Genomic DNA, 21,552 nt, shown 5'->3' with positions numbered 1-21,552 from the left:
CTGGAGTTACGTAGAGTGTGAGGTGAAAATATGTAAGAACCATGTTTTCCATTGTCGCGTAGTGACAGCCGGGTTTAGGACTGTTCGAGATCATTCGCTTCGAGTTATTATATATAATTAATATGGACTTTAGTGAACGGTCAATACCTTACAGACTCGGTCGCTATCACTTTCTGTGTCTTCGGTCAATATCACTTGTAGTCCTTATAAGCACATATCGACCTACACTGAAGTCCATATTTGTATATATAATTGTTTTCAATTCTCATATCGTCATTGTACAGACAGATTCGATATAACAATACAGCTACCATTATCGCTTTGTAACACATGCGAGCCTATAAAATATAATTTTGATTAATATACGAGGGTTGTTAGAAAATTTCGCGGATAAGTTCTATTTAGGCGAGCTATATGTATGAAACCAGTAAAACTTTGTAGATAAAGAACACATTTTATCGAATAAATATGCAATATTTTTTTTTGATTTTCCAATGATCTATATAAAAAAAATAAACAGCTATATTTTAAGATAAAAGATGCCTCACTCAGCATGTCATTTTTTGCCCGTTTACGTTACAAAGACACGTTTTGTCAAGACTAAAAAATTCACTGTTGAAGCGCAGAAAGATTCTTGATATATCATCTATCGCAACAATATTCCTGAAATGTCATTTGGCCAAGTTTTAAATTAAATTAGAGGGGTTAAAACCATTATATGGCTAAACATAAGTGATCAATGCGTAATAACAAATTCAAGAATAGCAACGTCTTGGAACACCGAGATATCAACAATTTTTGACTGTAGACAGGAAAATGCCCGAAAGAGAATGAATGATTTTACATGTAGATGCTGCTTGGGATTGCTCACACGTATCTAGGACCAAAGTGTTCAAATGGTGGTAGCTTTGTTAGAAAGGAAGGGTGTGCATTTTTACATCAACCCCTGGAACACTCCAGTTCATTGTTTATCGCATTGACCTTGCGCTTGTGGATATTGCTTTAAGTCTTTTTTTTCCTGGAATATTTTTTTTTAAAAAAATACATGTTTATTTAAATGTATAAAAGATGTGCGTAAAAATCTAAAACATTGACGACATGAATTGATTTTTTTTAATAATAATGAATTTAAAAATATTGAAAGCATAAGGAATGACAACTCAATGTTCAAAGCATATTTTTATCAAAGTGCGTACAGAAATATTTATGGGTAAAATTTGCGTAATTTACGATAACTTTTAACAACGGGAAGCTAAGTTTTGGGAAAATATTGATAATTCAATCCTTTTGTTCACGTGTTCCCTGTTTCAAAAAAATGTCTCACTCTATGATGACTTTGGCCTGCTTTTACTTAAACACAAAATGGGTTCTTTTATTGTTAGCATGGGAAAAATGTTGATGAAAAATAAGTAGTGAGTTATGTATTTTTTTCCTTTAAAAATTGCAACGTTAATTTTCATTCCAACAAAGGAAAAAAAAAACATTTATGTCGTCATAGAAATTAAATCACATAAACTATGCATATAAATATGCTGATAAGTATCATTTCTTCAGGGAAAAGGGGTGGGGCGTAAAAAGTCAAAAATTCTATTTCGTAGGTGGTGAAGGGGGTGGTAAATTTCAACTTCTTAATAACAAATAAACAGGTCGAGACCACTAGATTTTTGGACGTCAGCATAAATTTGCATGTAAATTAGCTCTCTGTTTACTTTGCCCACTGATGAATGAGTCTCAATGCATTATGGGCTATTACAAGTACTCAGTTGTGTTGAAAATAAAGGGCAACTTGAATTGTCACTTGGACACTCATTTTCCATTTATTTTTTTTAGATTTATGAAAGAAATATTAAAAAATGATGTATAATCTTTTATTTCTACGATCATATTTACAAAATTTGCTTTATGAAACCTTAATATATCAACTAATAATACATCGGCATAAACCATTGTTCAAAGAGACGTAGGTGCTATCGTGTCGATAAAGCATTGAGTTTTTTTTTTTACGTGATATATGTGTACATAGTTTTAGACAGCAGTACAAGTTTCGCAATTATAATCTAACCCAGGGCTCAATATTACCAAACTATTTTATGTACATGCAAACGTCAAAGCGTTTGTACAATATTTGAAGCAATTATTAATCATCTAAAACAACTCCAATATTAAATGTGAGCTTTGAGCAGTGTCTTTGGAATATAATCTTTCAAGTTCGGACTTATAAAGTAAAAAAGAAGCTCTACGTTTTGTTTTGTTTTTTTTTTTTCCGGTAACGAACACTACTGGCTTTCAAAACCCCTGTCCGTATGAAAATCCCCTGTCTTTCTCTGTAACCTACAGCATTTCCACAATTATCTACGGTATATCTACAGTATGGTACGGTATGTCTCCTCTGCATATACAGTAATTCTCAGTATGCCACTGTATGTATCCCCAGCATGCCACTGTTACCTACAGTAGGCCCCAGTACGCCTACGGTAGGCCCCAGTATGGCTACAGCTTCCTACAGTGATCTACGGTATGCCACAGTATATGCCCCAGTAGGCCCCTGTATTGTTAACCGAAGCAAAAAGGTAGAAGTACACAATGTTTTAAGAGGCAATGTTTCTACAGTTGAAGCTATTCATCGCTAAAAATTATTTATGAAGAAGATTATGATGAATTGTTTTTGTACATTACATCTCTAAAGTAATGATATACTTGCTATGTTGTAACAAATAAAATAAAAAAAAAAATAGTATAATAGATTTATTTCAGACGGGGATACGGTCAATATATTAGAAATAACGATAATTAATCACCATTATTTCAAGAAAAAGTCCTGTCCTATTGTAAGTGGCTGAGAATCTTTATATCACTTTGAATCATCGAATCATCAACAAGGTCAGTCTGTTTTGACACATTAAATAAACATATTTGGACTTTCTTCGAACTTATTAAAAAGAAGAATTATAGTTCGTATTAAGCCCGCATGTTTTTCAATCAGATAAAATGAACATGTTTGTAAAGAAGGTTTTTTTTTTTTTAATCTACGAGCATAATTCCCGATAAATAATGTTAAAAATGATGCCATTAATAAAAATGACAGTGGCTAATGAACTGAGGGACGTGATAACAAATTATTCTTTCTGACGCTTACTTGATAAAATTAAATTATAAGTCGTATTCAGATAATATTGAATTTTTATGTATTTATGTAACGAATTCAGAAACAATTATTAACAGCACTGAAATGTTATTCTTCTTTTCTCTTTTTCTCGTTATTTTAAAACGGCCCAGAAATCATTTGAATGTAATTTTCCATTTTTTTGTTGTTGCATTTCTGTCGAATCCTAGTCTGCGTTTTGATTTACGTAATATTCTGCAAAAAGTCGATCAAGTTTCGATTGTGAAATCGATCAATCATTTTCTTTTTAATTTATACGCAACTTTTATAAATATTTCAAACTGCTGAGAGCTCAAACTTTTTATAATTGGAGGATTGTATAAAGCTATTAAGTTTATAAGCCACCCCCTCTTGTCTCCGTAAAATACGCTAAAGACAGGGCCTGATTAGTTGTAATGAAATTCTGCATAATTTCGACCTTATCAGAACAAAATTTTCCGATTTCCGATCATAAAATTAATTAGTATGCTCTTATGGTTCTTATGGTGATACAGAATTAATTTTGTTTAAAATGAAATGAATTTATAATTTAATAATAATTTCATTTACTCTATCATCTAGTTTCAATTTTCAGACCCACTTATGATTAAGAATCATTGATCCGCCCCGCGGTTTTCTTTTTATTTATCAACTTCATTGTATGCACTGAGGCAGAACCAGGGTAGGTTCTAGTATATCTAATGTAATTTGCAGTGGTCAGCTTAACAATAGGTCCTAATTGCCTATTGTTCTCTGTCTGCGTCTGACCACTGGTGTTAGGACTAGATAAACAACTGACTGACCACTCGTAACAAGACTGTTTTCACATTCACTATGAAATATCAGTTTAATTTATAGTAAAGATATGCTAGAAAACTTTAATTGAAAAAAAAAAAAATATCCAAAAAAAAAAAAAAAAAATGAACACTGAAAAACAATATATTTACAATTATTACTGCTAATTTGTACTTTATTCTTGCTAATACTTTCAACATCGATGTTGTTTCTTAGGCGCTTCTTTAAGGGGTGAAACGCATGAATTAAAAATATAAGTTTCGGCTATACAATTTCTATTTTAAAAATATCATATATTTGTAATGTAAAATGCATTGAAAAGCAGGCACGAATGCCTATAATCCTCTTATTCACTGGTACATTGAAATATGCAGTCATTAAAATAATTCGAGTCCAGAGAGAGAGAGAGAGAGAGAGAGAAACATAATTACACTTTAGATTACGCAAAATAAATGGATAAGAAGTTATTTTAAACAAAGGTCAGCGAAAACAGTTGAGAAATAAGGATAAAACAGGATCCGTACATGAAATGAACCAAAATCTTCCGTCAGTTTTATATCAAAATCTACTGATTTAAAATTTACTCTGCTTTATATGCAGTTTGTATCGTACGCTAACTGATGTGAAAAAAATCGGAATTTAAAACACCTAGATATATCTCTCAAACCTTTGGAAAAAAAGAAGAAGACAATTCAATACTAAGTCTTTATTAATTCCAGAAATGCTATAAGTTGTATCATTATTTTGAAAATTTATTTTAAATTGTTCGTATCAAACTCATTCTTTCTGACTATAACCTCAAAAACATACTTAGACACAAGACAGGGCACGGAAATATGCATGACTAATTTTTTTTCTCAAACAATTCAGAGCGTCAAAAAAAAAAAAAAAAAAAAAAAAAAAAAAAGAAAGAAAGAAAGAAATCTGACTTTTTAAAAAGCTATTCCCCCATTTCCTCACCCTCAAAACGATGCTAAGTGTCGGGGTTAGAAATAAAAAAAAAAACGATAACGTTTACCCATGGTCTATTCTGCATTACAGAAATCAGCAACATTTATAAATTCTGTTAATCATGTACATGATTCCACAGTCCACGGGCTCCTGATCAGAACAAGATCCGGTATACAAATTGGCGCAACGAACTAGCATGTTATTTTCAATTTATTCTCAGAAATCAAACACCGAAGAGTTTTTTACCTGCGATGATAAATTTCTGACTCCATTATAAATACCAAGGCACTGCAGATGCATACACTTTTTTGTCCTTTAAAAATTGAAAATTGTGACACGTGCGAATATGAATTACGAATTACGATGTAGACTGGCCCGAAGATGTAAAAGTTTATACTGTTTGTAAAATGCATGTAATTAGATAAAGACATGGCAGTAATATCAAAATAATCAAACATTTAAATTCAATAATTTGATTATTCAACATAAATTAGAGCGGGTTATCAATTTTCCCAACACCAACCTAAGCGAGATCGAAGTCTGATATAATTCTTTGATCTGTAATTAAGGACAAATGGATTGAAATTGAATGATCTTTTATTAGAATTCATTGTACTAAACAGTGAAAATAAGAATAAAATCCTGTTATACTGTAAAAGAAATTTATATTATATATATATATATAAGAGTGAATGAAATCTTTTAACATGTACGCTGCTTCTGGGAGGGGGGGGGGTTAAAAATGATATTTCCGTGTATATATACATCTACAGTGCAAAAACGCCAAAACAAACGGAGTTGTTCGCATTCGTTATTTGACACATGATATGAAATGCACGACAATGCTGGGGAAAGGACTTCCCCACCAATACCTGTTAATGTCATGTCAATGTGATACATGTACATTTATCCTTCGTCCAACAGTATGCGATAAATATCGTAATATCCTAAATCCTCAATCTAAAATGCTTACTTTACGAACTCCTTGGTCTTTAGTACGTTATCAGTATCGACAGCTAGCACTATGAACAGTAAACGAAGACTGTTCTTCAATCTAGTTATTTATTATAGTTTTATGTGCTGATTTACTGCAAAGAGAATGGAAACACAAATTCTAAATTACGATTAACTTAAGATAAACCAATATAAAAGCAATTTTTTGTAAACATGCATGTATATATTTACACGTCATATATATTGAATTATGTATATTCATCCCTGACAATTAGAAATAACCCCCCACCCCCACCCCACCCCCCCCCCCCCCAAAAAAAAGAAAGAAAGAAAGAAAGAAATTAATATCAAATACTGAGTAACTTTTTTTAATTGCCAGACACGGCAAAATAATTTTTAGGGTCTCCATTTCTTGAAATTGTCGAACGTGTTCAATATATTTTTAACACAGCTATAGGCCTATATTGTGTTTCATAATATGAACATCACAATCACTGACACAAATAACGAATTCGTTTTAACTAAAGATTTTTCCATTAATCTAAAAATATGTCATGCTACAGTAAACATAATCCATTCACATCGATCAAAATGTAGAAGTCAAGTCACAACAAAGTATTACTGTTACACTGTACACTATTACGTTAGACTGATACAGCTAATCAGGTCCATTTGCATCGTCACTGTCACCAACCCGATCACGGAGAATCCATACCATTTTCTGTTTTTTAGCATGAACAAGTGGCTTGCTAAGTCTGCTTACACGGAAAAGCTATCATCTAATTGGATTGTCTTCCTACTAAGGATTTCGGGAAAAAAACACTGACAATTACTACGTACGTTATTGATAATGGAAGTTGTATTACCAGATTATTTACAGCCTCGATCACAGGAGTTCGCAATTTTATTAATAAAGTTAATTTTATAAATAAAGTTAAATCATTTGATTGACCTAGCATCGATTGACCTAGCATGAGCTACATGTATGCGTTAGCACAGCCAATACGCAAACGCATAGCTCATGCTTGGTCAATCGAGTGAGTCTATTGACTTTATTGATAAAATTCCGAACTCCTGTGACAACCAGTGTCCACTGAGTAACCAAAAAAGTAATGAAGTCCCGCACAATCATGACAATTGCACCTTTTAGGATTCACTATGAGAAACACACACTACAGCTTGAACTTACTATAATACATTCAGAAAGATGATTATGAAGAAAAATGCGTCCTCGTTTAATTCATCTGTCAAGGTCAGCCTCTTGCGATTTCTTTTGAGGAGTTTTTCCGGATCTCGATCCCGTAACTTTATGATGAAACATTTGTGATGTAGTTATACTATGTTTTTAAGAGAATCAAAACGGTATCTAAAATAATCAATTTTTTATGTACCTTTCTAAACGTATATATTTCGTAGGGGGAACTCAAGATGAGCTTCTTGTCTGTCTAATATTGTTGTTCTAAGTAAACGTGTTTTGATAATAAATATTTGACTTTCGATTTAATTTTCCATTGTATAACTACCCCCCCCCCCCCCCAGAAATTTCCATGTACAAAATAGATGTCGCACTTCTTGTCAACCAAGCCGGAATTAATAGGTTCGATATATTTTTTAATTCATCTCTGTTTAATAGTAAACTTGTTCCCTCATTAAACACAAAACGTCAGATTTTTTTAAAAAAAAAAATGGTGGCTTGTTTGCTTTGCCCCCTAGGAAAAAAAAGACAGAAAAAAGAAAAAAAGGTTTTCGCATGAATTTTGCTTTAAAATTATATACAATTATAAGTAAGTAAGTAAATATTTTATTAAACATAGTGACTTGTGTATACAATAACCCCCCCCCCCCCCCCGAAAGCGTGGATCCCACCATGAAATAGTTTTTTTTCACGTTAAGGAAATGGAATTTGCGTTAATTTTACGTTCATTAGTCAAATAAGCATATATGTACAACACCCGGCCCATCGGACCTATAAATCACTTTTAGCAATATATATTAATTACATACGTGTGATTTTTCTTTGTCTTACAGTGTATGTTATATGCATTATATTTGAAACTCGCATTTTGACGTGGGAAATGAGTTAATAGATATCTGAATAGAACATTTAAATCGTTATTTTGTAAATTTGAAATGCCAATATTTCTTAGAAAACCATGTCTACATGCAGTTTTTATACAGATTACACAATTCACTGTCCGTCGGCAATTACATATAATTTACTTGTGCCTCTTTTACATAAACTGATCTTGTATTATACGTTTAATATTGAATTTCTCCGATTAAAATTAATACTGACAGCATGCTCTAACCTGGGGGGGGGGGGAGGGGGGGGGCATTCCGAACCAAGTTATATTGAAGCAAATAAAACATGAGATTGAACCTCCTCCACCCCCCCCCCCCACCCCCCGAAAGCGTGGATCCCACCATGAAATAGTTTTTTTTCACGTTAAGGAAATGGAATTTGCGTTAATTTTTTTTGGAATTGGGGTGGAATATCCCCCCCCCCCTCCTGGAAAAATCCTTGGATCCGTGCCTGGACAGCATGTTATTATATGTAAAATATAATTGTCAAAAAATGTTAAAGTTGTAGATAATGAACAAAGGTCGATTGAAAAAAAAAATAATCGGTTGACAATAAAGAAAAAGAGCTGTGTTCCCTAAAGATACCATGTCATTAGATACTATGACAGACCCACTGCTGTCGTATACAGCTATGTTCATTTATTAGAATGGTTACATGTACCCAGATTAAAAGACTTTTTTCTCGCTGAGCAGGCAGAAAATCTAAATAAAATAAATTTTACATTCCTGTATCGACGCGGATTGCTTTTCAGATATTTGCATCGGTGAGATTTACTTACACCAGGGACCATTATACTAAGGATATAGGTCATTAGTTACACGACGTGTTCAAGTTTATTAAAACACCAAGGAATATATTTTACAAGCACATGTAGCCACTATCCAGGAGCATATATATTAGTATATACATTTAGGTCTCTAATGTAGCCGTACTATAAGTGAATAAAATCTTCATTGCAGAATTATTGGTCGTAATGTATGCCCTTCCCAATTTGATGCTTTAAATTAAATATTTTTTGAATGAAGGAAGGAATAAACTAACAATAAATAAATAAATAAATAAATAAATAAATAAATAAATAAATAAATGAAAAATGAAAAAATAATAAACAAAATTCATTAATTGATGATTATTTTTTTATTCGTTTGAAGCAATGATTTGTAAACTTTTCAGAATCACTGCATAACCCTATAAGCTGATAAGTCTCTTAACAATTGTAAACATAATGAAATATACGAATAAATTAATAATTATAACAGTTTTAATGTTTATAGCGTATTTTTGTTATTTTGTCAGCAAGAAATGTACACTTCAGATCAGTCAACCTTATTGACCATTTCGATATTTTCTTTGTGGCAATAATATTTGCGTGAAGTTTTTGCCTAATGTGGATCACGAGACCCGTATCAGTTGACTTCAGTTGTGTACTGAACTGACAACCTCACATCTTAGATAAACAGCGCCTCTGGAAGTGTGTATACTTCTTCCGTTTTGCTTCGGTGAACAATACAGGGGCCTACTGGGGCATATACTGTGGCATACCGTAGATCACTGTAGGAAGCAGTAGCCATACTGGGGCCTACCGTAGGCGTACTGGGGCCTACTGTAGGTAACAGTGGCATGCTGGGGATACATACATTGGCATACTGAGAATTACTGTATATGCAGAGGAGACATACCGTACCATACTGTAGATATACCGTAGATAATTGTGGAAATGCTGTAGGTTACAGAGAAAGACAGGGGATTTTCATACGGACAGGGGTTTTGAAAGCCAGTAGTGGAAGTATATATTATGCAGTAAACCGAGTGAACTACAAATAAGTGCGAATGTAAGCGTTGACTATAAAAGAAGTTATCTGATGATTACCCTGTCAAAAATCAAAATGCGGCCAAGAAGAAAGGGTAAGAAAACGCAAAAAGAAACTGAAAATCATGTAGTCCTGAAACTGAAGAAGGTGGTGATTTCACTCAAGATCCAGAACCATCTCCACAAGAAGAATCAGAAACTTTACAAAAAAGAGGCGACAGAACCTCAATTTTAGTGAGTAACAAGATGATAAACTTGTAGAATGATTAAAGAACCACCTATATTTTACAATAAAGGATCAAAAGAATACAAAATTACACAAAAAAGCAGTGCCTTTGGCAGGAAAGGCTCAACAAATAGATGTTCCAGGCATGAATTTTACATTAAATAATACATTTTGGGAAAATTTTTACACTCTTAATATAGATTTTTTTTTTTTAATTTACATTACACCTTTGTTTTTTTTTAGTGGAAGATTTACAAATCTGGTATAAAAGCATGCGCACTATGTATGGAAAGTTGTCTCAATATAAATCAGGTGACGGCCGTACGGAACTTACAGAGAGAGACAAATGGGTCAAAGATTCATTTTCTTTTCTATCCAGCCATATAGTTCGTTTAGACAAGCTGTAAGGGTAAGTATCATTAACAGTCAATAATAAATCTACTTTTTTTCTTTCTATATTTGCTAAATGCTTTTAATTGCTGTTGTTCCGGACAAAATTGGGCCTGGACAGCTCAAATAGACCTGACAAACCTCAAACGGTAGAAAGTGAAGAGGATATCGAAAATGAAGAAGACGATCAAGAAAACCAACCGAGTACCTCTTCCAATATCACTAAAAATCAAAGCTCTACAAACTTCACAAACCAGCAAGGAAATCGTATTATGCGGAACTCGAAATCCATACATCAGACTTGTATATGACTCTCCTGTTGCTAAATACCGAAGGGTAATGGCCAACTCTAAACCAGGTTCCAGTCTTTATGAACCATGTGTCTTGTTTTTGTGATCTGGGATTAAATCGCCTCGTCATTTTCTGCAATATTCTTTTCAAGTTCCCCCAAATATTGCAGCAGTTGAAGCCTCCGCACTGTAGCTATTGCCGTAATTATCCAACTTCGAAATGATGCTTATGAATTTAAAGCAACTGTCTCTCTCTCTCTCTCTTCTTTCCCTCTCTCTCTCTCTCTCTCTCAATATATATATATATATATATATATATATATATATATATATATATATATATATATATATATATATATATATATATATATATCAGAACATGTATATTCGTATGAACTCGTCACTAATCGTATGCATCGTACAGAGTCGTAGTTATTCGAAAATGCATCGTATAAAATCGTGTCATCGTACATATTCGTATAAAGATCACATTGTGGTCTTGTGATCGTCTCTGTTCGTACATTACTCGCCAAAACTCGTTCTGTTATCGTACAAGCCTCGAACATTGTTGAGCGGACATCGTATTCCTATCGTGAAAGACTCAGAAAAGTCACCCTCTGTCAAAAAAAAAAAGAGAAACAAACAAACAAACAAAACACAAAAAACGCTAGGCTAGCGTGGCGGATGTCGGCGATTTCTGATTTTTTAGTTAATCGTGTAAAATTGTAGCAAAAATCCTGACAGTGTGACAGGGCCTTAAGTGAAGTTGACGACTGAAAAGTTAAAGTATTGTTTGTCATAAATCTTGGGCCCGGTTTTACGAAAGAACTTATGGCTAGGACCAAAATGTTATTTTGCCAATAACTTTCTCTTTTACATTAATTTAATTTTTTTAAATTTTTTTTAAAATAATTTAGTACGATATATTTATGCAAGCAATTTATAACAGAAATCAATGATTTTTCAAGATTTTACAACCAACTAAGTTTCTGGTCTTAGTCGTAAGTTTTTTGTAAAACGGGCCGCTTGTTGTTAGATTACCATTAACGTCTTTTCCAAGTTAAATATATAAATGTGAAACAGAGGTGTCAGACTCTGTAGTATCTTTTATTTCAAGCTCGCCGGGATATATCGTATCGACATAAGAATGGAAACAATCATTGCAATTTCTGACCCAACCCAGTTTCTGCACTTTTCCAGTGGCAGTCAAAATGTGTTTTCTTGCAATTTTTTTTCAGAGAAGTTTACAGAAAAAGCCTTCATTTATTTTACTTTGATGATAAATATTTCGATCCAGATATGCTGGATTTACCTAATAGATTTGCTTTTTTCCAAAAAGATTAATGCACTTACGCTACGAGAGTTGGGTCCCAGTGCTTTGATAATAATAAATTTCAGAAGTTTTTTTTAACTTTTTTATATCAAAGTTATTAATTAATGTCTTCAGATCAGGGTTTTATGTATTATATCACTTGAAAGTATTAAATAATATAGAGCGGCACTGGCTTTTGCGACGGGGGTCTATCAAATTTGTCACATTTCTATTGTTACTCATTTAATTTGCATACCAGTTTTCATTGACATTGTTTAAAACGAGCCGCAACTTGTCCATTCGTCTAATTTACACAAAATATGTATTTTGATTTAAACTTTAACATATCCAAAGGGCAATGTTTGCGGCTCATATCTAATTTTTTTGGAAAAGTCTCCAAACTACGGTCGAGTTAGCTACTAAATTAACAGGCCCCCGAGTGTCAACCCATTTCAACCCGATTGATATTATAGTCACTTTACTTACGCGACATTCCACTGTTCAATACGCTAACGCTTTCATTGAAAATTTCATTTTCTTTGTCATTGGAAGTTTCTATTGTGACAGTGTCTATCGACCCCCAACTTCAAACTATTGAATATTTTTGCGAAAATCTTATTAAGGTTTAAAGATTATATATTCTTCTTTTACTTAGTATTTTTCGTTAGTGGTGTTTTGAAAGAATTATGGTATTGTCAGTGCAAATCAGGTGCACGATTAATAAGTATAGGCTCATGTCGCCTCTGTATTATGGTCTGTAGGGCGAAGAAACCTACAGACACCCCTATCCCTAAATATTAGAATCATTTTTTATGCACCGTGAAACTACACAATCGCAATCTCTCTTCTTCATTTTAAATTCGTAGTGTAGAATCTGAATGCGAAAAAATCATGTGCTAACGTTTACATTCAACATTCATGCGATTTAAATGTCTCCGCCTATTTGCAAGTACCTTAAATTCGAAAGTGCTTCAGTTCAAATTTCAGGAATTTAAGGCTTATACATGTTCTTTTCAATGATATTGTCTGTAATTATAGAAATATGTATGACAAGAAATTCAAAGAAAAATATGAAAAGTATATGCATGCACAATAATCATAGATTAATTTAGCGGAATATTGTAATTCAAAGCTTTAAAGGTGCTTAGACACAGATTTGAAGTTAATATTTACTCAAATTTTCTATATAATTTCATGACATATGTTGCTATAGCATTTCATACGAAAATTTGATAAAAATCTTATTTTATTTGGAAGTTATTGAAACTTCGAATTTCTGGACGCGTTTGATAGACACAGCCTTGCACTTTCACAAATTTTAACTCTATCCTTATTACTTTCGAAAAGTAGCAATTTTGTTGTGTATTTATGAATAATATTACATCTATAATGCAGAAATTTCAGAGTAGAAATGTAGAAAGCAAAATCCTCTCACCAGTGTTGTCAGTCCGTGCTCAGTGGTGTGTGCAGAGTTTAACAATTGAACACACCCGGTGAAACGTAAACATAAGCAACAACAGAGCTCGTGCCCTGTTTACAAAAACAGTTTACGTTTCACGGGTGTATTCAATTTGTTAAACTCTGTACACAACTACACAACACTGAGCACGGGCTGACAATACTTAAGTGAGTGGGTTTTGTTTTCGCACATTTTTACTCTGAATTTTCTGGATTATAGATGTAATATTATTCATTAATACACAACAAAATTGCTACTTTTCTTAAGTATTAAAGATGAAGTTAAAAAATTGTGAAAATGCAAGGATGTGTTAATCAAACGCCTCCCGAAATTCGTAGTTTTGATAATTTCCAGATTAAATAAGTTTTTAATTTTATTTTCGTATGAAATGCTATAGCAACATATAAGTTGTGATATTATACAGAAAATTTGAGAAAATATAAACTTCAAATCTGTGTCTATGCACCTTTAAATGGATAGCCAAATAGGTTCCAAATTACGTACTAAAGTGCACACATTCTTTAATTATAAACCTGTTGTAATTTTAAAAATCTGCTGGACCTTTTCAGATTTTTTGTTTGTTTGTTTGTTTGGTTTGGGTTTTTTTTTTTTTTTTTTTTTTTTTATTTTTTTTTTTTTTTTGGGGGGGGGGGGGGGGGGGTTGAATACGTGTTAGTTGCTAAGTCTGAGTTTCTTGTTAAGCTTAGTGAAATCGTACACTTAAGATACTGTAATGTAAAAATAATTTCTAGACTTTAGTCCTTGAAAATGTTTTTAAAATGAATATAATAAATTTACTAATGACCAAGATCTACTCACCCCACACCTTTAAATTTCAGGAACCATGTAATTGCATTAAGCCCCATATATATTGGTAAAAGGCATTCATATGTATTGCATTGTGAGAAATACCTTTGTAAATCGGTAAGATGAGTTACTATTATTATGCAAGAAAACTGTTCATTCATAAGTGATCAGCACCATCCCATCCCACCCATCCATACCAGAGGCATAATTTTTTTGCGTTGGTTTTTTTAGTTTTCATGATTATTATTTTTTTTTTTGAAAGTTTGTCAAAAGAATATACATGTTTTTATTACAGTCCCTCAAACGTTCTACTTTCTCATTTTCCCGTTCGTTCGCAGCTAAGTTAAGCTGTACGAAGGCTTTATATGCATTAGATATATATATATATATATATATATATATATATATATATATATATATATATATATATATATATATATATATATATATATATATATATATATATATATATATATATATATACTATTTTAAATTGAGCTTTGTTTTGATTTCAGTTTTTAATCTATGTATACATACACAATTAAGTTGTTAAGAGGATTGAATAAGTTCTTATAAAAAAGCATTTTTATGATGTCACATGACTGTGTTGATCACGAGACGGACACTTATAAATTTTCTTAAATGTTGCACAAAAATCGCATCGGCACAAGTGAAAAACAAAATTATTGTGAACGGCTTGTTACATAAATCAATCAAACGTATTCTTGGGTATATATAAAGTGCTGGGGGCAAGTCTAAATTTTATTTCTTAAGAAAATATTTCACGAGAAATTCAACTTACCCACATACAACGGGTCATTTTCCAATCTTCATCGCAATTTATACAAAATGGGATAAATTACATACAATTCCCCAGCAAAATTCAGTTAAAGGACATATTTCTCTAGTATATTCACACAGAATATCTTCAATCAATCCTTATTATTCACTTGTGGCAGTCTAATATATATAAGATTTATACATTCTACTTGGTCTACGTACGTGTAAGGGGGGGGGGGGGGAGGGAGGGGGCATTTCACATTCTTTTTTAGGAATGACTCTAATTCTTGGCCAAATTATTCGAGTATAACCTGGTTTGGTCAGTTTACGCTTTATAATCTGCGAAGCGGATTATAAAACAGCGTAAACTGACCCAAACCAGGTTATACTCGAATAATTTGGCCAAGAATAAGAGTCATTCCTTATAATTTAATTTTAAAATCATTAAATAACTATGGGTGTAAAATTTCGTTGCTTTTTATTAGTTCAAATTTGCCGCTCAATAATACAACCGTAGTAACGGAAGAAGCGGGAGTGATGGGAAGCGAGGGTAGGTGAAAACTGATACATAGGCCTAGCAATCTTGTTGTTTGTTTACATGTGGTAAGGTCGAATTATTGTTTGAAATTAAAGGTACATTTATTAAACTTGAAACTTTCCATGAATCCCGAGGACTGGAAATGAGAGGATTGTATGGATACAGATGATTCAGCTGGTTGTCAGGGGGGGGGGGGGGAGGGGATGTCCCCATACCAAACCAGGTTATACAGAAATAATTTGTGTTCCTTTTTGGATATTAACCAATCAGAGACTAGAATACAAACAAAATTAAATTATCTGTAATTGTTTGAATACGTACATGTTAGACAAGAAAAAGAAATAACGATATTATACTGCAAATATTCACCATCATAACAGCTTAAAACAACAATCCAGACACATGAATTAAACATCAACGTAAAACATTTCAACATGTGATGTAAATGGAATGTAAAAGTTATGACACTTTCCCTGTCATTTTTGCTCAAATTTGCAGTGACTTGACGTCATATGCCATTATCACGTCATATCTAGGTAGTTCATAGCCTTGTCCCCTGCCTCATCCTTGGTCGGGAAGCGGAGTACACGAAGCAAAACAGGGACAGGGAACCAGGCTAGGTAGTTTAGAGAAGTTACTACGGCTGGTACACTGTGACATTCTTCGGACAGCCTTATCCTAGCCGCGTTCACCGTTCGTTCAGCGTGCGTTCACCGTTCGTTCAGCGTGCGTTCACCGTTCGCTCTCCGTTCACAGTTTTGCGTTCAGCATTCACCGTGTGCTCGCGTTCACCGTTCACAAAGCGTTCACTGTTTGCTCTTCGTTCGTTCATTTTGCGTTCACCTTGCGTTCAGCGTTCACTTATCGTTCAGTCTTCATTGTCATTCGGAACTCCAAAGTGAAAAGACTTATCTTTTTAAAGGGAAAAAGAACGTGAAAGTAAGGGTTTACTGGTTTAAAGTATCATGATTATTTTCTGGGGAAAAATTATCTCCAATATTTATTATTATTTTTTAACTTAACTGTTGATTATTCATTAAATTTATGATAAAAATAAATGTTGTTGGAAGTATATTCATTTAGTACGTTAGTACAAAATTAAATTTAAATACGGCAATATACATGTACGGATACGGCTCTGCAACATTTTGATATAAAGTCAAAGACCGCAAATCATTGATAGAGAGATGATAATCCAGGTCGCTTAATTAACCACCTGCTGAATAATTACCAAAATATTCATTTCTAATACGTTTTTTTCTCGTTTTGTTACTGTAGAAATACATGTGCATGTTACAACTATTTCTGAGAATTATAGATGTAGTATTGCGAAATAAATATCTACGGAGCGATGCACATTGATGGTATGGTTAAAAAATTATTTATTTAAATTGTAATACACTGGAATACACTTAAAAATAAATAAATAAAAACAGCAATTTTTGGTGGAACTGGAAAGGTATAAGGTTTCCTTCTTTACAAATATAGTCAAAGTCTACTCTATTTTAAGAGAGGAAAAATATCCTTCATCCCTGTAACTGTATATATGTTTACCATTTGATATAGTTAAGAGACCCCCCTCCCCCTTTCCCGAATCTGCCACTTCGTCAGTATTTTCGAATTCAGTATATTTTAGTTCACATTAAAAAGGAAGTCAATGCATTTTGTGACATTAAAAGTTTATAAATGTTCATGCATGTAAGGTAGCAATTAATTAACAAGTGTTTATGTCCAATGCACTTTATTTTTTTATTCATTTATTGAGCAATGTTTTGAATCAGATCTAGAAATGATCAAGAAAGTGTTTTAAACTCCTTGGGAAAACTAGATCTTTGCCTTGGGCGTGACGAGACTTTTACAGCAGCACAGTGTCAAATGATTTTGTTTGACAGGACAAGCACGTGGACTTCGTGTGAACTTGAAGCAGGAAAAAAAATATGACTGCCAACCAAGTTGATTTGTTGATAAAGATTTTTTTCATCTGATATATTTAAAAAATAAATAAAACTTCGGAATTTTCGCTTGATACGGGTACATGCATTTGGGAAAGGGGGGGCTATGACGGAATCTCTCTCTCTCTCTCTCTCTCTCTCTGTGTGTATAATTTGTCTTTTTATATATAAGTATGGCAGCATATTACTAAAATATCAAGTACTGAAATTCAAATCTATAATAAATAATATGAATGCATGCCTCTTTGTATCCTCTTGTCCACATGTCATGACGGGGAAAGGGGGGTCTAAGGTAGAAGTCTGCCAAAAAATCGTTAAATATAAAAATGTCACATTAAAATATAATTGCATAAAATTTTACAATGCCTGTGTGTTTACGTAACACAGCCACAGAGCTTTGTAAAAAAAATTCTTTGTGATTTTTTTTTTACATGGAATCGCCTCTGTGTGGAAACACACGTATCCTTGTAATTTTCTCTACTTTGACTACAGAGTTTTGTATTAGTAACAGTGTAAAACAGCGATAATTCTTTTGTGACTAAACAGCTTATATTTTAAACATAATATATATATATATATATGCAGAAAATATTGTAAGAAACACAAATAATGGGCGTCCTTAATGTGCATCTTCTAACGATAATGTGGAAACGTTTATTTATTTATTCATTTATTTATTTATTTGTTCTGGAAGTGTTCAGAACAATTTATAACATGGTATGCTAATGTCGGCACTCCAAAATTAATTTATTTAGGCGATGTATTGATGTCTTTGCACCTAACAATAGAAAAAATTAGAATGCATAAAATGCAAGGAAAAGATTGGAGACATTCCGAATAAATCGTTCATCTTGCGTTCACCGTTCGTTCACCGTTCACTTTGCGCTCGCGTTTGCGCTCCGTTCGCGTTCTGCGTTCGCTCACCGTTCAGCGTTCACCAACCGTTCACCAAATTGCGTTCAGCGTTCACACATTGTTCACTCATTCGCTCTGCGTTCGTTCAGCGTTCGTTCATTTCGCTCACCGTTCAAGTGGGAACGTAGAACGTTTCAGGGACTGTATCTATACAATACATCTAGACATATTTAAAATTTACTGTTATTAGGTTAGAGAAATGATTAACCTTAACTTTAAATTGATTCGGACAATTTGTAGCCTATATTTCTCTGAGAAAGCAAAAGTGTTAAAAAATGATTGGTTGGGGCAATTTTGACTTGTCGACGAAAATCAAACAAATCATCTTTTATTGTTCATTGTTGGTCTTAATTATTTTTATTCTATTTTTTCATTGGGTACTGACCTTTCCCGTAAAGAAAATTTCTGGATCAGCATCTGTACATCACAACATCATCAATTTCTCGGTAAAAGTTTTCAAAAACAATAATAACTAGAAATATATCTATAGGACATGAATGCCCCGCCGAGTAAATATTAGTAATGCAACATGATGATTTGTATAAGTATACGAAATTTTGATGGGAATATCATGAATAGTTTCTTTAAAATTGAAATTGAAATCTAAAAGAAATCAATATAGATGATAAATTCTCACCAAATTATGTGAATTACATAAACTTACATAAAAAATATTTTAAATGTTTACTTAAAACTAAATAAAATGCAAATTAAAGACTAGTTAGATCATGGTCACAGGAAAGGGCAAGGTTAAAAGTTCTTGATATAGTTGAATAGTTCTCAGTAAGATGTATCAGCATATTAAGTATAACAAAAAATATCTTGGATGGTTTCTTTAAAACTAAGTTTAACACTAAATACGAAAAGTGAGGTCAAGGTCAAAGGAAAGGTCAAATGTTGATGCAGTTGAATAGTTAACATCAGTATGTATTAGCATATGAAGTTTGATAAAATATCATGAATGATTTATTCAAAACTGAGCTAAACACAAATTAAAGAAAAGTGAGGTCAAGGTCAAAGGAAACATCAAGATCAAAATATGTTGAAGCAATTGATAGCTCTCATCAGTGTGTATCAGCATATGGAATTTAATTACTCTATCTTGAATGGTTTCCTTAAAACTGAGCTAAACAATAACTTAAGAAAAGTAAGGTCAAGGTCAAAAATTGTTAATGCAGTCGAATAGCTCGCAGCAATATCTATCAGCATATGAAGTTTGATTTTATTATTTTGAATGGTTTCTTTGAAAGTGAGTTAAACACTTATTTAAGAAAAGTGATGTCAAGGTCGAATGAAAGGTCAGAGTCAAAAAATGTTGATGCAGTTGAATAGCTCTTATCAATATCTATAAGCATAGGAAATTTGATAAAAATATCTTGAATAGTTTCTTTGAAATTGAGTTTTGAACTGAGCTAAACGCAAAACGAAGGACAGAAGGGAGGACAGAAGGACGGAAGATGGACACGACAAACTTTATATACCCCGGCCATTTTCATGGCGGTGCATAAAAAGTCTACATCTGAGATATACTGTAAACATATAACTTTCTCTCTCTTTCTTTTTGGGAAACAGATAAAGACAAACTGTAGGAGGAATTAAACAGATTGTGTTTTCTGATACACTGTATATCCCCCACTAAATTAGTATTGTTTTCCCTTCATGTAGCCTTTTGTTGCAACATTTAAATAGAGATAAAACATGCTTTTTTTGTTCTTTAATTTTAGGATTGGGGTTGTAAAGAACTTTATCCTATATTAACAACAAAATCTATCAGGTGAAATCATCGTATAATTTAAATTAAAATGATAAATTTTGAATAATTAATGACAAATTCTGTTCAAAACAGTAACACTACTGTATTATTTGACTGCGTTGAATAAGAGGACGACCTTTTGATTCAGAGGGTTGTGTGCAAATTTTTTGGAGTCAATTTATTTATTTTCCTCAGAAAAGTGAGATGGGTTTTTTTTATTATTATTCAAGATTTTGAAAATACACAAGGTAATATATGCAGTAAATTAATGGTGATATCAATATATCTTATCTTTCTCTCCTGATCTATCATTACTAAGACAAATTTTCAGTACCCATTACATACCTAAGGTTCCTTCGGCACTTCTTCCCAGAAAGAGTTTATATTTCTCTTCTTCATTTGACACCGAAAATTTCTCGTATAATTCATACAGTCTCCTACCATCTACATGGGTGATAGAAATATATAGAGAGGAGTCTTGTCCCTTTGTCAACTCGTGGATCACGTCATTTCCTATTATAAAGTATATTCAAAATCATTTAAAGTTAATTTGTTGTAGCAAATATATCCTAAGGAGAAATCAAATTATATATTTAAAGCTGATTAAATGTATTTCTCATAATAAAACACTTCTTGTTTAGATACTTTTGTTACTTTTTTTACATAATTGAAGACTGATTTTTCTTTCTTTTCGTTCAAAGTTTTCTTTTAAAGATTTTGAGAAAATACGGGGAATATAATACGAATTAAATTGAGATTGTCGAATACATACTATTCAGTCTTGAAATCATAGGTTTTTTTTTTTTTTTTTTTTTTTTTTTTTTTTTTTTTTTTTTTTTTTTTTTTTTAGAATATAGAAATAAAAAAAAACGTTTGGCGAGCACTTTAAAGATTCGATATTCATTATTCTCTATTTACCTATCCAAACGTCATTTTCTGGTTCACCAAAACCAACCTTATATTCATCCCATTGTTTTACAAAGCTAACTAATCCAGCTCTTTTTTGGATAACCTTTGTAAGAAAAAAATCAAGAATTATTATTAAATTGACATATTATTAAATTGACATATCATTAGATTGGCATATTATTAAATTGGCATATTATTAAATTGACATACGGTATCATTTAATTGACATATTATCAAATTGACATATAATTAAATTGACATATTATTAAATTGACGTATTAATCTTTCTCTAAAACCATAAATTCACATATTCCTAATTATACCATTTATATCATGATCGTTGCCCGATCAATGACGCCAGACAAACCAATTGCAAGTGATGGAGTATTCAGCATTACTTGTGAAAACTTCTTATTTCCCCACAATACTTACTTAAACTTAAAGATGTAATTTTTATTTACATTGAGAATTAAAAAAAAAAAAACA

The 21,552-nt window shown here is 32.4% G+C and overlaps 1 protein-coding gene across 1 annotated transcript in view; it reads right to left on the bottom strand.

The window, feature by feature from the left end:
• LOC133186243 (fibropellin-1-like) overlaps positions 1-21,552 on the bottom strand; it is a 101,956-nt gene that overhangs the window by 388 nt on the left and 80,016 nt on the right. The window contains exons 16-17 of the mRNA XM_061321472.1: positions 21,076-21,169; positions 20,503-20,670 (exon numbers count right to left, since the gene is read on the bottom strand). Coding sequence (XP_061177456.1) covers positions 20,503-20,670; positions 21,076-21,169 — 262 coding nt within the window. The remainder of the gene's footprint in view (positions 1-20,502; positions 20,671-21,075; positions 21,170-21,552) is intronic.

Source organism: Saccostrea echinata, unplaced genomic scaffold (assembly GCF_033153115.1).
Source record: "Saccostrea echinata isolate AGI-Se365-2 ecotype Australia unplaced genomic scaffold, CSIRO_AGI_Sech_v1 ptg000013l, whole genome shotgun sequence".
Classification (NCBI taxonomy): domain Eukaryota; kingdom Metazoa; phylum Mollusca; class Bivalvia; order Ostreida; family Ostreidae; genus Saccostrea; species Saccostrea echinata.
Note: the sequence above shows the minus strand (reverse complement) of the source record. Positions and strands in the feature narration are given on the sequence as shown.